General features: G+C 35.8%; 1 protein-coding gene across 9 annotated transcripts in view; it reads left to right on the forward strand.

The window, feature by feature from the left end:
* SPIDR (scaffold protein involved in DNA repair) overlaps positions 1–17883 on the forward strand; it is a 466088-nt gene that overhangs the window by 155338 nt on the left and 292867 nt on the right. For all 9 annotated transcript variants that reach the window (XM_046641898.1, XM_046641893.1, XM_046641895.1 and 6 more), the window contains one exon: positions 3028–3128. In XM_046641898.1, coding sequence (XP_046497854.1) covers positions 3028–3128 — 101 coding nt within the window. The remainder of the gene's footprint in view (positions 1–3027; positions 3129–17883) is intronic.

The raw sequence follows: 17883 nt of genomic DNA on the forward strand, positions 1-17883 counted from the left end.
ATCAAAACAGTATGGTATTGATATAAAAACAGAAACATATTTCAATGGAACCTAATAGAGAGTCCAGAAATAAAACTTTGCCTACATGGTCAATTACTTTTTGACAAAGTTTCCAAGAATATATAATAGAGAAAGGATTGTCCCTTCAAAAAATGGTGTTGGGAAAACTGGACAGCCATATGCAGAAGAATGAAACTGGATCCCTATCTTACATCATACACAAAAGTCAACTCAAAATGTATTAAGAACTTGAATGAAAGACCATAATACTCCTAGAGGAGAACATAGTGGGTTAGCTTTTTGACTTTGGTCTTGGCAATGATTTTTTGGATTTGACACCAAAAGCAAAAGCAATAAAGCAAAAATAAACAAGTGGGACTACATCAAACTAAAAAGCTTCTGCTCGGCAATGGAAACCATGAACAAAATGAAAAAAGCTACCTACTGAATGGGAGAAAATATTTGCAGATCATATATCTGATAAGAGGTTAATATCCAAAATACATAATGAACTCATACAGCTCAACAGCAGCAAAAACAGTTCAATTAAAAATGGGCAGAGGAACTGAATAGATACTTTTCCAAAGAAGACATCTGTGAAAAACTGCTCAACGTTACTAATCATCAGGGTAATGCCAGTCAAAACTCAATGAGATATCACCCCACACCTGTTAGAATGGTTATCATCAAAAAGACAAGAAATAACAAGCGTTGCTGAGAATGTAGAGAAAAGGGCAGCCATGTACACTATTGGTGGGATTGTAAATTGGCACAACCATTGTGGAAAACAGTATGGAGGTTTGTAAAAAAATTAACAATTAGAATTGTGACTATCAGTCAATAGGATATGACCCATCAGTCCCTCTTCTGGGAATATATCCGTAGGAAATAGAATATCAAGGAGATATTTGTACCCCTCATGTTCATTGCAACATTATTCACAATCACCAAGATATGGAGAGAATCTAAGTCTCAGCCAGTGGATGAACAGGTAAAGAAGATATATATACACACACACACCACGGAATATTACTCAGCCACGAGGAAGAAGGAAATTCTACTAATTGCACCAACACGAATGGACCATGAAGGCATTATGCTAAGTGGAATAATCCAGACAGAGAAAGAAAAGTACTGCGCGGTATTGCTTATAGGTGGAAACTAAAAACCAAAAAAAAGTCAAAGTCATAGAAACAGAGAATAGAAAGATGGTTGCCAGGGCCGTTGCATATATGGAGAGTTTGGTAAAAGGGTACACACGTTAATCTCTAAAATGAGTAATTTCTAAAAATCTACTGTAAAGCCTGGTGACTATTGTTGATAACACTATATTGTATATTGAAATTTGCTAAGAGAGTAGAACTTAAATTTTCGCATCCCTCCCCCCCCCAAATTTAAATATGTGAGGTGATGGATGTCTTAAATAGCTAGGTGGGGGAATACTTTCACAATGTGTGTACATATATCAAATTACCACAATGTACGCTTTAAGTATCTTACAACTTTATTTGTCAGTTATACCTCAGTAAAACTGGAAGGAAGAAAAGGTTAATTTACATGAATACAGTAGGGCCTTCGTGAACCTCTCCTGTGTGACTTTTTTTTTTTTTTAATGTGGAGTAGCTTTTTACTAGAATTATGATTGTTGATTAAAGGTCATGGTATTTTCCATTCCTAAGTTCTGACGTATGTGATCGGAATTCCCTGCAGGAATTCTCTGGGCAGATTGGAGCAGAAGTATCCTGTAGTTATCAGTGTAGCTGCTAATGACTAAAACCAAGCTGGAAATACTGATTCTGTCTTAGGATCCAGATACTTCTGCATATAGAGAACTGTTCTGTGTTCGCTTTTACTCTTGCTTTTTACCTTTTGTCCTGTAATTCCTACAGTTTATTTGTGGGATTCTAGGACTTAACCTAACCATATATTGCTTTCAGATTGTAGTTTGTCTTTTTTTTCTCCGCTCTAAAGTCACTGGACTGAAAACCAACATTTGGCAAATAATTATTCAGATCATTGTGAAAAGAATGCAATATTTTGCTTTTTTTCTTGTGTTTATTATGAGTATTTTTTAAGTAGTACTCTTTAAGAGGCAGTAGCTATATTAGTGAGGCTAAGCTTATTATATAATTCTGGAGACAGACTGCCAGGGTACACCATTTATAAGATGTCTCACCTTTGCAGATGTTTAATGTCTCAGTGCCTCAGTTATCATCTATAAGATGAGGATGACAGTAGTACTTACTTTCATAGTGTTGTTTAGAGGGGGAGTATAAATGAGTTATTTCATGTGAATGAAATTATATGAAGAAAAGGTTTTATATATATATATATATATAAAACATAGCGGTAGACATATATGTAAAGTAGAGATTCTTTAGCATATTTGTGATTATGAAAACTTTTTTTAATTTGTTGGTATATATACTACACACACACATATTCAGAAATAATTAGTGCCTATAGGAAAACAAAGTTCATAGTAGTGATAATATATTCAATATGTATTAAAATAAGATTTTTTAATCATTGTGGAAAAAGCATAGGGTGCAAGTAAAAATTATAGCAAAATCAGTAACATCAATGACTAGCATTTCTTGAAGGTTTACTAAATGTCAGGCACTGTGCTAAATCCTTTCTGGTTTCAATGACTATTTCCTCAACTAGCTAGAATTTCCCTGACCTCTCTCTCAGCTCTGATTTTATCATGTATGTGGTGGGTATTGATATCTGTTCTTTCTACCTCAAAGGGATATTATTAGAATAAAATGAAATAATGTTGTAAAATGATCGGTGAACTGGTACATAATCATGTGAGAGAAGAGATTGATAAATTATTTAGCACGTGATCATAATAATGATTAACAACTGATCTTGATTTGTCTTGAGATCATAGATGTCTTAGGAGCTGCTGACTTCTCTGAAAATAGGTAGTTTACTGAATTAAAAAAAAATGTATGTTATATATGTTTATATGTATTTATAATATTTATATATCAGTTAATATATATATTATTCATTAAACAGAGGCGGGCTAGCAGAAAGACTGAATGGACTGCAGAATCGAGAGAGATCTGCCATTTCTTTGTGGAGACATCAGTGTGTTTCTTACCAAAAGACACTTTCAGGTAAGGCTTGTACTGGCAGCTGAGACTGAGAAAAGAATATGCCAGTTTAAAGTATTTTTGTATTAAAATATATGAAGTTTATATTACTGTTTTCATGACTTTTTTTTTCTCCAGGTGTCCTATAGATCTCAGAAATTGTTCCAAAAGATGAATCTGTTCTTATAAGGTGTAATGATTCCTCCGTCTAGAGCTTGTCATAGTTCAGTAGAAGACTTATTTTTGAAGATCTCACTTGGAAGGTTCTATATTAGACTTTTCTCTTTCTAGATCTAAGCCAGTAGCTTTCAGACGTTTGTGACTGCAACTTGTAGTAAGAAATATATCTTCCATCATCTCTCAATACACACAAGATTCACTCACTCACACACATACACACACACACCCCTGAAACAAACATTTCATAAACAAAATCAATTTTAATATGTGTATCATACTGCACATTCTCTTATTTTTAGCATAAACTTAGTCTCACTGAATTGATGCAGGACCCTTCTAATGAGTTGCAGCATTCAGTTTGAAAGTTGCTACTACAAGTAAGTGACTGAAAACTCGTTTCTTAGCAAGTTGATATTTAAAATATTCCACACGCCTACAAAAGTTCCCTCTCTTATGAGACAATGGTCTTTTTCAGAGTTTTTCCTGAGTAGTCTCTCCATCTGGAGTGGATGAAGAGGTGAATGGGCATGGTCATCGATTCCAAATCTATTAATAGTCATCTCTACATGGGGATCCTTAGAATATGCATTTTGGTAGGCTCACAGGTTATTTTTGCACATTTTAGAGTTCATAATAGAAGTAGAATGCTAGATAGAGTGCTCAATTGATAGCTTCTCAACTATCGCACATACCTTTGGAAGACTTTATTCTTGTCTCCTTTATTACCTTTAAAATCCTTCCTAGCTATCTTTAGCAACTCTCTTCTCCCTTTCACATTCTTGTATTAAAATATGACATCTGCATATATTTTATCAGGATAACGTGATATGTATGTCCCAAAAATACTTTTCCTGCTATAGGATTCTATGGATTCGCCCCTTGTTACATTTATTACTTTGTATCTTGTCATTTTTTTTCATATCAAGGATTATAATATTAAATAATTATCTTTACAATTCATTTGATTAGTCAGAAAGCCCAGCATACATAAAGGTTCCCCAGTTGTATTACTCAGGGAAATCAATAATAGACTGCTTTAAGTACAAAAAAAGAATTTAATAGTACTCATAATTGAAAGCCATAGGGGCTTTCATGCTTCAGGAATATTGGTTTTGAAAAGGTTGGAAGGTCTTCTCCATGTGGTAACTCCCAGCTTCAAATCCAATAAAAAGAATGCTTTCTTTTCTAGTATTTTACCAGAAATCCTGAAGTGATTGTCATTGGTCTGACTGAGACATGCATCCATCCTTGAAGGAGTCACTGGCGAGGTGGAATACAGTCAATAGCACTGTACTAGCCCTTTGCTTAAGCCATGATCATTTTCTTTTCAGACTTATTAATAAAAATCAACAAGAGCCAGTTATGATTTTACAATATATTATCTCATTTTAGCCTTTTAGTGATCTTCCACATTATCTTATTTATAAATATTTTCATGTGCATTCTTAACCTCTCAAATGTGAATGACCTTGACCTGGAGTGATCACTTTCTCCCGTAATCTATTTACCTCCACCTCTAAATAGTTTCTGTTTAATCCTTGTGTCACTCATCGTTTTGAGTTTATTTGGGGTTCTGTGGATTATAAATTTCTTTTTTCTGCTTGAACCAGAAAAATATGGCCTTGCCTCCTCAATTCTCAAATTTGCTCTTCTTTTGTGTTCTGCTTTTGCCTTGCTTCTTTTGAAGTAATTATTTAAGAGAATGGTAAGCTTGGATTTCTTTGTGACTGGGTATAAATATTTGAGTTACTAGATTTCAGTGAGGTCACTTTTATTTCTTAGTGGTAGAGACCAGGTTTTATTGGGTTGGGGTTGTGAGCTGTAGGATGGATAAGACAGGGTGGGAAGAATGGAGCACAACAGGAAGAAGAAAGCAAATGGAGTGATTGAGATGCCCAGCTTTTCCCTGGCATCTGGCCACTGCACACTTAAAAGACCAGAACATTGGAGCTACCATTTATATATCACATCAGTGTTCATGCCACACCTGTTTTCCTTTCCCTCACAAAAAGAGTGTTCTTAGAGATTTTCTAGTCTGAACTCCTCATTGGGGGATTGAGAGTATGTGGCCTAGAGGAGGAATGTGACTTGCTCTGATTATTCAGCCACTTAAAGGAAGAAACTGGATGAGAGCCCCAGCCTCCTGATTGCCAGTGCTGTGCTCTTTAATGGTACCACATCCTACCTCATAGAAATAATTGTTTCACTCCTCTACCGATTTCCTCTTGATAATGCTATTGAGGAATAGCCAAACACTCCAAATTGGACTTTACGTGTCTGGGAAGGTATCTATCCTGAATTCTGTTGACTTTATAGTCTTGAAATATTGTAAATATCCTGAAGGTGAGAGCCAAGACTTGAATAAACTTTAACTTCGACCGTAACTTCCTAAGAAATAATTGGGAAAAATAGCTTCTGTCTGTCCTCTTTCCTCCTTCAGCATTATCCTCATCATTGTTGTATCATATTTGGAGGTTTACAGCCTGCCAGGTGCAATGCTGGGGGCTTATTACATATTAAGTCATTTAGTATGCAAAATAATCTTCTAAGATAGAGTTTGCTTTCCTCGTTTTCCAGATGAGGAAATTGTACACTGAATCTATGGTATGTATGAGTAAGCCCAGATTTGAAGTGTCTCTCAAGTCCGTATTCTTATTCACTAATCTTTTTGGGGCCTTCATTAGATTATTTGTTTAGGCTGGAGAAAGTTAGGATTAAGAAGGCAAGGGATAAAGGAATCAGCAAAGTTAGAAATATTGGTACAAATGTGATTTTTCTTTGGGAAAAAGTAGTCTTTCAATGGGTAGGTTTCTATTGCATTCTTGAGATAGCACTATTTTGAGGAGCATAGGACGTAAGTTTGAAGATTACAAAGACTGTGTCAGTCGTGGATCTGTGTCGCATGCTCAAAAATCTTAAATTTTGATAGGGAGGTTGCAGATTGTCTTCTTAATTAATGTATACTGTAAATCACTAGTAGTCTCCCCTTATCCTTGGGGGACACGTTGGAAGACCCCCAGTGGATGCCTGAAACTGCAGATAGTGCTGAACCCTCTGTATACTATGTTTTTTCCTATACAAACATACCTATGATAAAGTCTAATTTATAAATTAAACACAGTAAGAGATTAAAACGATAACTAAAAATAAAGAAATTATAACAATATACTGTAATAAAAGTTACTGTACATCTTAGCAACCTCTGCATACAATTTTTTTCTTTCCTTATTAAGTCAAGAACTTTCACCATTTCACTTAAAAGAAGCACTTCATGGCTTCTCTTTGGCATATCCAAATTGCCAGCATCACTGCTCTCATGCTTTGGGGCCATTTTTAAGTAAAATAAGGATTACTTGAACACAAGCACTGCAATCCTGCAACAGTCAGTCTGATAACCTAGATGTCTATTAAGTGACTAACAGGTGGATAGTGTCTACAGTGTGCATCCACTGGACAGACAGGTTATTCATGTACAAGGCAGGACAGAGCTTAATGGCATGAGATTTCATCACACTACTCAGAAGAGCATGCAATTTAAAACTTATGAGTTTATTTCTGGAATTTGCCATGTAATATTTTCGGACCATGGTTGACGCAGGTAACTGAAACCATGGAAAGCAAAATTGCAGATATAAGAAGACTACTGTATGTTGTCCTACCTTCTCACTACAGTGAATTGACCAAATTGGCAATTGCAGAGGTGAGAGAGTATCTTCTGGAGTTTGGAATAGAAAAATACCAAGTTAAACAAGTGTGACTGGGTACCTGGACAAAGGGGAAAGAGATGATCTTTTATTTGGCTCATAAGCACCAAATAGCTTATTTGGAACGTTTCTTATAATTTCCCTTCTTAAGTTTGGGGATAGAGGGTATTTAATTATACCATAAATAAAAAATAAAATAAAACAAAAAAATAGCCCAATTATTCATTAATTTGACAGATGAATGTGACCATCTCCAATAGGTTTTTTTTTTTTTTTTTTAAGGAAGATTAGCCCTGTCCTAACTGCTCCCAATCCTCCTCTTTTTGCTGAGGAAGGTTGGCCCTGAGCTAACATCCTGCCCATCTTCCTCTACTTTATATGTGGGATGCCTACCACAGCATGGCGTGCCAAGCGGTGCCATGTCTGCACCTGGGATCCGAACCACCGAACCCCGGGCCGCTGAAGCGGAACGTGTGCACTTAACCGCTGCACCACCAGGCTGGCCCCTCCAATAGATTTTTTCTCTTAGAACTCTGAACATTTTTGGAATTTGGATTTTATTTTTTGTTTCCTTTGCTTAGATGAATTTCTTATTTTTCAGGTCTAGTAGATCTTCCTTTTGATGTCTTGTAATAAATTGTGTCATTTTTTTCTTTACTTCAGATAAAACTTACTATAAACATGTTTTAGGAGGAACATTTCACAATTTGGTGTTTTGTTTACTTTGTGGCCTAGCAGAAAAAGTTTTTTCTTTCAATATAAAAAGTTGTATTTTTTCATGTCTATATGTTTATAGCAGCTAAGTAAGTAACAGAAAAACTTACAAATGTTAATAGAGGTAACTCACTATTTAAAATTTAGTAATATTTAAAATTTAGTAAACCCCTAAAATTGTGATGGATCTATTAAAACATGTATATTATTAATCTAAACTCTCTAGACCTCTCAATTTCCCTATCAAAAATGAATATAATAGTAGTACCTCGCCTTATAAGCTTCTGCTAACAATGAACTTGATGCTACATGCGAAGCAAGTACAGCCCTAGAACAGAGGCAGCATCAGTAGACAGTGAAAATAAAGGGACACTGCAGTTAGTTTATTCTGAGGTCAGTTTTATTGCTACCAGATCTGGTAGTTCAGAAGCAACCAAAAGAAGCATATCCTCCTCTCCCTTAGGGTTTGGATGTACCTTTGGGTTTGCAAGATACCAAAGTCAGAATCCTATCTTGTTTCTTAGACACTCAAGTGGATTACTTTTTTTAGGTTAATTTTGACTGAACAGGTGAATACATCAAGCTTGACTTTCTCTTCTTCTCATTTGTTTACTGAGAAATCTAGGAATTAGTAGTAATTTTATGAACTACATCTTGCTTTTTGTTCCAGATATTAAGTATAGCATATCTCACTGAGTCTATCTTTATTTATCTCATTCTGATATGAGAAAGTATGGCTTACAAAATTCCTCTATAGATAGTAACTATTATCGTAGTCCTTTCTTCCCACATTTCTTCCATTTGAGGAGTGTTTATTTAATTACTCCTTAGTTGAGAGGAGTGTGGGGTCTGCTTATTAATTTGAAATGTTTGAATGAATGTCTCCAACATATTTTCCTGCCTTTTTTTTGAACTTCTTATTTTGAGATAATTGTAGATTCACATGTGACTCAAGCAGTTGTAAGAAACAATATAGAATGATTACTTGTGCCCTTCACCTAGTTTCCCCCAGTGATGACATCTTTCCTAACTATAGCACAACCAGGATATTTTCCAGGATACAATTCACAGAACATATTCAGATTTTATTAGTTTTACATGCACTTCTGTTTGTGTGTATATATTTTATGTAATTTTATCACCTGTGTAGATTCGTGTGGCCACCACCACAGTCTGGATACAGAAAAGTCCATCACCATAAGGATCCGTCATGCTCCCCTTTATAGCCACAGCCGCCTCTTTCCCATCCTTCTCTCTAATACCTTGCAACTACTAATCTTTTCACCATTTCCATAGTTTTGTCATCTCAAAATGTAATATAAATGGAATAATATGGTATGTGACCTATTAGGATTGGCTTTTTTCACTCAACATAATTCTCTTGAGATTCATCCAAGTTTGTACGTATATCAATAGTTAGCTTCCTTTTATTGGTGAGTAGCATTCCATGGTATCGATGTCCAGTCATGCACCACATAACAACATTTCAGTCAATGACAGACCCCATATATGATGGTGGTCCCATAAAATTATAATAGAGCCATCGTAAAGTTGTAGTGCAGTGCATTACTGTCATGTTTGTGGTTATGCTGGTATAAACAAACATAGCAAACCACTATGGATAAATTTCTGAAAAGAGTGACACCTATTCAAGAAGAGCCTCAGGCAGGTCCTTCCGGACGTATTCCAGAAGAAAGCATTGTTATCATAGGAAATGACAACGCCATGTCTGTTATTGTCCCTGAAGACCTTTCAGTGGGACAAGATGGGGAGGTGGAAGACAGTGATCCCGACCCTGTGTAGACCTAAGCTAATGTGTGTGTTTGTGTCTTAGTTTTTTTAAAAAAAATTTAAACAGTAAAAAAAAAAAAAAAAATTTTTTTAAAGTAGAAAAAACTTACAGAATAAGGATATAAAGAAAGAAATTATTTTTGTACAGCTGTACAATGTGTTTGTATTTTAAGCTAAGTGTTATTACAGAAGAGTGAAAAAGTTAAAAAAATTTAAAAGTTTATATTGTAAAAAAGTTACAGTAAGCTATGGTTAATTTATTATTGAAGAAAGAAAAGTATTTTTTATAAGTTTAGTGTAGCCTAAGTGTATAGTGTTTATATAAAGTCTACAGTAGTGTAATGTCCTAGGCCTTCACTTTCATTCACCACTCACTCACCCAGAGCAACTTTCAGTCTTGTAAGCTCCATTCATGCTAAGTGCCCTAAACAGGTGTACCATTTTTATCTTTTATACTATATTTTTAAACTGTATATTTTCTATGTTTAGATATGTTTAGATACACAAATTCTTACCATTGTGTTTCAGTTGCCTGCAGTATTCAGTACAGTAACATGCTGTACCGGTTTGTAGCCTGGGAGCAGTGGGCTATACTATATAGGTTTGTGTAAGTACACTCTGTGATGTGCACACAATAATGAGATCTCCTAAGTGCGCATTGCTTAGAACATATCCCGGTCGTAAAGTGATGCATGACTGTACCACAGTTTAACTGTGCACTCATTGAAGGACATTTAAATCTTTTCCAAGTTTGAGCTATTACAAATAAAGGTGTTATGAATATTTGTGTACTTTTTTTGGGGGGGGAAGATTAGCCCTGAGCTAACATCTGCTACCAATCCTCTTCTTTTTGCTGAGGAAGACTGGCCCTGAGCTAACATCCGTGCCCATCTTCCTCTACTTTATATGTGGGACGCCTGCCACGGCATGGCTTGCCAAATGCTGCCATGTCCACACCCGGGATCCGAACCAGCGAACCCTGGGCCGCTGAAATGGAGCGTGCGCACTTAATTGCTGTGCCACCAGGCCGGCCCCTGTGTACAAGTTTTTGAGTGAACATAGGTTTTTACTTTTTGGTATAGATGATCAAGGGTACAATTGTTAGGTGTTATAAGTGCATGACTAGTTTTGTAGGACATTGCATGTTTGTATCAAATATTTCAGTGACTATCTCTAACATATCTGACTTTAAAAAAAAATTTTTAATACCTTTGGTTTGTGGATTTAAATTTTTCTTTTCTTCCCTTATGGATAACTTACTTTTCTGAGCTGTTTTGTAACTCTCACTTATACCATTTAATAATCAGTTTCGTTTTCCTTGTTTGTGCCTTCTCTTACATTTCCATATAAAAGACATATATCTCAAGGTTCTTCAGACTTGAATAAATTTTAAATGTGTGCCTCTTTCCTTGGCTTTTTTTTGTGATCACTGAGGAGGGATTGAACTTGGCTGTTTAAAGAACAGAGAGAAGCATATGTGGTGCACATGAAGGCCAGCACAGGTGGGTGTGTTAGATGACACACAGAGAAGAGGGAGGGAGGCAGGGGCCAGACCACTTAGGGCCTGAAGCCATGGCTAGATTTCATTTCCAAGGTGATGCCTTAGAAATACACATTTTAAAATGTGGCTATGTAATAGAGAATGGCTGATTATAGAGGCAAGAGAAAAGTATTTTCTGGATTTCTCTTCAAGAAACATTTTTTTTTTCCTTTTTGAGGGGAAACACTTTTCCAACACTGCTTTGCCATTTGCCTGGATCAGTGGCCAGTATTTGTTAAGTGATATTCAAAGCATGTCCCGTGTTTATTAACTCATTTAGTCCTCACAACAGGCCTTCCGGTTAGGTCCTCTGATCCTATTTTAGAGACAAAGAGAATGTAGACAGGCATGTCCCTGGCTAGGGGGTGGCAAAGCCAGGTTTACATCAGTCAGCCTGCCTCAGTGTCCCTTGGTCATGGCCCATTTCGTTTTAGGTAGATTGTTTGGGAGGCAGGCACTGAGAACATGAGCTCATGACGTGTCTGAGTTCTGTCCGTGTGAGTGTAGCCAAGGTAGTGCACCGAGCCCCTTGTTCAACCTCTACTTAGTAACAGTGCAGCAAATGTTTTCACAGTGTGTTTCATATGTAAGTTTTTAAAAATAAAACTAGTTATAGATATTCTTAGATGGAAGAAACCGGTGAACTCCTCATATTGTTCAGGAAGAGAGTAAAGAGGAAAAAAAAAGAAGTAAAACCAAAAAACAAATGATGCTCTTCAGGTAAACTATTTTTCATGAGATTTTTGCTCGTAAAAGTTCCATCTAAACTTAAGAAGGAAGGTTGGCGGGGGGTGGGGGCAGGAGGAGAGAAAGAAACAGGCAAAAATCAATGTAGTGCAGTACTTCGTCTAAAGCAGAATTCTCTCTGGAGTTTCTTTTTCCTCAACTTGCCTCTATCAAATATATTGAGAGTGCTCACCAAGTGTGTGTATGTGTGAGTGCTTACTTCAGAACAGTCTTTGATATGTCTGTGAAGGTAGAGATACTGTAGGTTTTCTGTGTGTGTATGTGCATATGTATGTGTTTCAGAAATAATATATTGTCTTGAATTTAGATTAGTATTATAAGAGCAAAGAGTGAAGTTATTTATATTGGTATGAGCATTTAATAGCTTTTGTGTTAGGATTTTTGTTTGTTTGTTTTACCTTTTGGCCACTGGGTCATGATCAGCTGAAAGTTTGTAAGGTGTAGGCCACAAAATACTGTAACTTTTCTCAATGCCTTTTTACAACACTGCTCCACAGCATTTTGATACTGCCACCTGGAAAACTTCACTTTCCACTCACACCACTAGCCAGCCCTGGGTATCTCTCCCTGTCTGGTTGGCAAACAGTCCACACTGGCTCACCTAGATGAACTTACTGAATCTCCTTAAAATAAATTCACATGATGCTGTCCAACTGCCAGACCGTACAATAACTTAACCATGGACTATTAGTGTGTCTGTTTAAAGTAAGTTCAGATTTCAAGAGTTCTTGTTTTCTCTTTTCTGTTTTATAGTTTTAATTTTCTAGTCTTTTTTCACTGAGGATAATTATTTCCTTATTTTCCCCACCATGATTTTTGCAAAATTACATTTACTATTTATTGTTTTTCCAATGCCACATTTTATTACACATGTCCCCTTCAGAGTTTTTGTTGTTTTGTGGGGGCTTTTGTTTTTATTTGTTGTTGTTGTTGTTATTTTCTCTTGCAGAGAACAGTCTCTAAATTCAGGGGGAAATATCTGCTGTTTACTATTTCTCCTTAGATTTCTGGATGCCAGACTTGAAAGTTTTTCTGAGATGATGCACTGAAGTTCAGATTGATGCAGATAATATAAGTGATGGCTCCCACTGAATGCTTCTCCCTACCAGACACTGAGTGAAGCGGTGCACACACATGTCACCCCAACCTTCTGAATCATAAATATATCCAAAACATTCTGTTTTCTAGTCTATAGAGTCAGAGATTATTTGTTAAATGAAGAAGACTGATTTGCAGACAGGAGACAGGGCCTCTATTCTTTTAAATCTTAAGTTTTTCACTGCCTATTCTTATTAAATGAAAGGCTTATTTTTTTTTGATGTTTAAGGTCACTTCAATTAGCTAATTAAAAAGCATTGATTCTCCTTTAAATTTTGTTGAAGATGATAAGCAATCAAGTAATATTCAGAGTGTCTTTTTCTGTAAAATTCTCAGGTACATTACTTATGCAGAGGAAAATTTTTTGTGTGCCCATATTTCTGTGTTGGCTTTAGTTATATGAAATAAATGTTCTTTTGCCATGCTGCTGTTTTGCTGGTGCTTAGAATCTGGTGGTGGAGATGAGATGGTGGCAAGAGAGAGTCACAGATAAGGAGCTTGACAGATCATTGTTCATTTATTCATTCAACAAGTGCTTATTGAGAGCCTGTTATGTACCAGAGACTGTGCACCATGTTAAGATCTGATCACTGCACCCATGGAACTTCTGTTTTAGTGGGTTAGATAGATGATAAGCAAAGAAAGAATATAGGTACAGATTGGCATAATGAAGGATCAGTGAGGAGTTGCTACACTGGGCAGGCCAGGGAGGAGAGCTTCAGGTTTACAGTGGACACCAAGCCTCTGTCTAGTTTCCAGGCCAGAATATCAAAAGAAGGTGGCTAAAGAGTTATGGAACAGTGGAGGTTTTGTTACTTACTAATTTTTGTAAGAAAAATTATATTTTCAACAGAGATTTTGAATAGCCTATATTTTTCCCTATTTTCTATTTTTTCCAGTTTTATTGAGATTTAATTGACATACAACACTGTATAAGTTTAAGATGTACAGCATAATGATTTAACATACATTTATTGTTAAAATGATTACCACACTGTTTAGTTAACATTCATTATCTCATATAGATACAGAAAAAAGGAAAAAGAAAAATATCTTTGTTTTCCTTACGATGAGAACTTGTAGGGTTTACTCTCTTAACAACTTTCATATATACCATACAGCTGTATTAACTATAGTTATCATACTGTACATTGCATCTCTAGTACTTATTTATCTTATAAATGAAAGTTTGTACCTTCTGAACACTTTCATACAATTTGCTCTCTTTCCTTTTTCTATGAGTTTGGTTTGCTGTTTTTTTGTTTGTTGTTGTTCTTTGTAAGATTTCACATATAGGTGAGATCATGCAATATTTGTCTTTCTCTGTCTGACTTATTTCACTTAGCATAATGCCATCAGGCTCTATCCTTGTTGTTGCAAATGGCAAGATTTCCTTCTTTTTTATGACTGAATAGTATTCCATTGTATATATCTACTACATCTTCTTTATCCATTCATCTGTTGATGGGTACTTAGATTGTTTCCATGTCTTAACTACTGTAAATAATGCTGCTATGAATATGTGGGTGAGATATCTCTTTGACATACTGTTTTCATTTCTTTTGGATATAGTCTTAGACCTGGAATAGCTGGATCCTATGGTAGTTCTATTTCTAATTTCTTGAGGAACTTCCATACTGTTTTCCGTAGTGGCTGCACTAGTTTACAGTTCCACCAACAGTGCACAGGGGTTCTCTTTTCTCCACATCCTCGCCAGCATTGATCTCTTTCTTTTTTGGTGATTCTTGTTCTAAAAGGCATGAGGTGATGTCTCATTGTGGTTTTGATTTGCATTTCCCTAATGATTAGCGATGTTGAGTATCTTTTCATGTACCTGTTAGCCTGAATAGCCCATATTTTAAATATTTTTCCTATTGGACAAAATCATTGTAATTGAAAGATATTTTTAGTTTATTAAGTCCAATAAGAGGCTGTTTCTTTAGTATACATTTTATTCAAACAGTGAAATATAAAAGTGCAATTTAAAGCCTTGGAAAATGAGGGATGCAACAGAATTTTGATTTGAAATGCCTTTACCATGTGAATATTTGCTTTTCTTAAATCCCTATTTTGTGTTGAAATGTAGCACAAAGAATAAAGTACAGCAAAAATAGATATGCAGCTTAACAAGTACGCTATAACCACCACTACTCAAACAATAGAAATAGATGGTTTTCTATTAATTTCAGACTTTTTTTACTCGCTAGAGAAATACAGTAAATTGATGCCTTAACTCTTTATTTTTTTATTGGCAGGTGGCCATAATATTTTAACATGTTTTGTTTTACTTTGTCTCTTATTTCTTTCATTCAAACTTTAAGCCACAAATATCTGCCCGTCACTGACAGAACTGTCTGATCCTATCATAACATTATAAATTTTTTCTTGCTTATTTAAAATATTAAAGCTTTATTCTTTAGAAGGACACAAAACACTTGAAGATGTTTTAATAACATCTGCAAAATTTTGCTTTGTACTTACTATGTACTTATTGAAGTATGTTTTTGGAAAATAAGACAAAAGAAACAAGCAAAGCCAAATGGAATAAGTTATTACTCCTTAGGAATTGTAAAGGAGAATGATTGCAATGAATTACTCCTTGAAGAATATTTTATTTATAAAATTTCAAGAGAAATTGAAAGATGTCATATACTATTCCTTATTCTAATGGTTACCTATAATAAAATACTCAGGACAGTGCTTCTGGGCAATTCTAACTAATGCTTCTGGACTTTCTTCACATTATATAATAGTTTGAAAGTATTAGTAATGTCGATGAAAATAATCCATATCCAATCTATAAATGAAAATTTGGGTGAGTTTATTCTGAGCTTAAATCTGAGGATTATAACCCGGGAGAGTCTTTCCACAAAGGAATAGAGCACTCCAAAGAAGTGGGGGTATAAGGGTGGTTATATACCCTCAAAGAGGATGTTTCACATAGGATTGAAATGTCCCTTTTACAATAGTCAGAGACTGCTCTGTCGGCACAGCGATTGATGGAAATAGCAGGTAGGTCTGCTGTCTCAGTGAACACAGCAGGGTGGCAGTCTGTTGTCTCCAGCTGGGTGGTCACAGGTGAGCTGGGAGGTGAGTGCAGCAATCAGTTCCTAGCCTAAGGAAAAATGCTTATCCCTAAGGAAATGCTAATGTGGGGGGAAGTTGCACCTTTATCTCAAGGGCCTTTGTTCTGGCCATAGGAAATGTCTAAGTAGATATGCAATGCGTGCTCAATAGCCACAGTCAGGCCCTTTTGAAAAAAAAAGTCAGGCTGAATTAGGTTTATACCAAATGGCTTCCTCATATACTCCAATATATCCTATTGCTTGCCATTTTTATTTGTCAGTAAATATAAGATAAGTTGTAGAAAATCGTTAACAAAGGTTATGATTGGAAAAGGTGTTGGGACAGGATTTTTTTTTAAATATTCCTTTTGTAAAGGAAGAAATTTGTCAAAACCAAACATTGTTTTCACAATTAAAGAGGAAAGGAGGAAAATGTGAAATGGTAGAGAATTCTACCATGAATTTTAGTTATGAAGCACTAAAATTTACACTTTTGTGTCAGGAAGTGAAAAATTCAATAACGGTATTGGTTTTTCCAATGAGGCAGTTTTTCAAAATGCAGAATATAGTTGTTCTTTGTCCTTGAGCATGCTTAGCCGTGAACACACTAAGAGGCTTTGTTTTGTAATCTCCAATGCCAGCACAGGTTCCTATTAGGTGCTCCTCCTGGATCTCTCCTTGTTACCTGTGTGGACCTTACATGAGCATTTCTGTGCTTCTGATGCAAAACAAGGCTGAGACTCAGAACACTCTGCCCCAGGGTCCCTCAAGCTAATCCTGAGTAGTGGCTTCGTCACCCATGGAATGAGGTCTCCTCAGCCTGGTTGGCAACAGGCAGCCAGAAATCTGGTCCCTGCATCTTTCTCACTGCTTTCAAGGGGCCCCTCTGAGGCTGGGAGCCCCTGAAATAGGGTCATGTTGCAGACTCACCACTTGAGTAGTAGAGAGAGGAAGAAGGAATGTCAGGACAGCATTTTCTATACAGAAACAGTGGTGTGAACAGGCAGAAGAACCAAGAATTCTGTGAAGATATGTGTGTGTCTAAAAGATATCCCTAATTTTCTTGATGCAGTACTTTCTCATACTTAAAGAGTAACTTGGGGTAGAAAATCTTAGGCTGATCATTTCTACTAAAGCCACTTTGTTGGTAAACTAAGATCCCTTTATTTATTTGAAAAATAATTGTTAGAAAATACATGATTTAATCTAAGTCTCCTAATATTGTGTGTTTAAAACTAAGAAAAAGAGGTATGTGATGAGTTTTTCATTTAATTTGGCCGATTTTTGGCAATATTTTATGCCTTTTAACTCTTTAGTTTCTATGGGAGCATAGGGGATTTTTGGCATAATATGACAAGTTTAAAAAACAGTATATGTTTATTTAGATTTACAAAATGAGAATGACATGGATTGAAGAAGTCTTGTTAGTTTCGTAGTTCAAAGTCTTTAAAAAGTCACTTAAAATTTTTTCTTAAACTTGTTGATCTACCTTATTTACCACCCTTTGTTTCAACTGAAGAAAGCCTGCTATGAGCTCCATTTGGCTGGAGAGGCTTTGCTGCACTTGCTTTTCTTCACCTCCCCTTCCCTCTCAGGTCAAGGGAGCTGTCTCTGGATTATCTCCAGCTTCCCTCTGGCCAATAAAACCAGACTGCCAATTACAGCATTTAAGCCTTATTTTTTCCCCTGTTTTATATCCATAGCCACATTTCAGAGTAGCAGTGGTATTTTGTATGGTTCTTTCTAGTTATGGGTGAGAAGAATTCACTTGAATACTCTTGGCTGAGTTATTCAAGTCAGGAAACAAACTATGATATTAGTTTGTCCACTGTTAGAGCTGGTTTTCCCAAATGACTATAATTTCCAATGATCATTTTAAGTGTAAGTTAACAGAAGAGTAAAGAGTCCTTACTTGACAATCATAATCTCAAGTTATTTCA

This window comes from Equus quagga, chromosome 16 (genome assembly GCF_021613505.1).
Source record: "Equus quagga isolate Etosha38 chromosome 16, UCLA_HA_Equagga_1.0, whole genome shotgun sequence".
Taxonomy (NCBI): domain Eukaryota; kingdom Metazoa; phylum Chordata; class Mammalia; order Perissodactyla; family Equidae; genus Equus; species Equus quagga.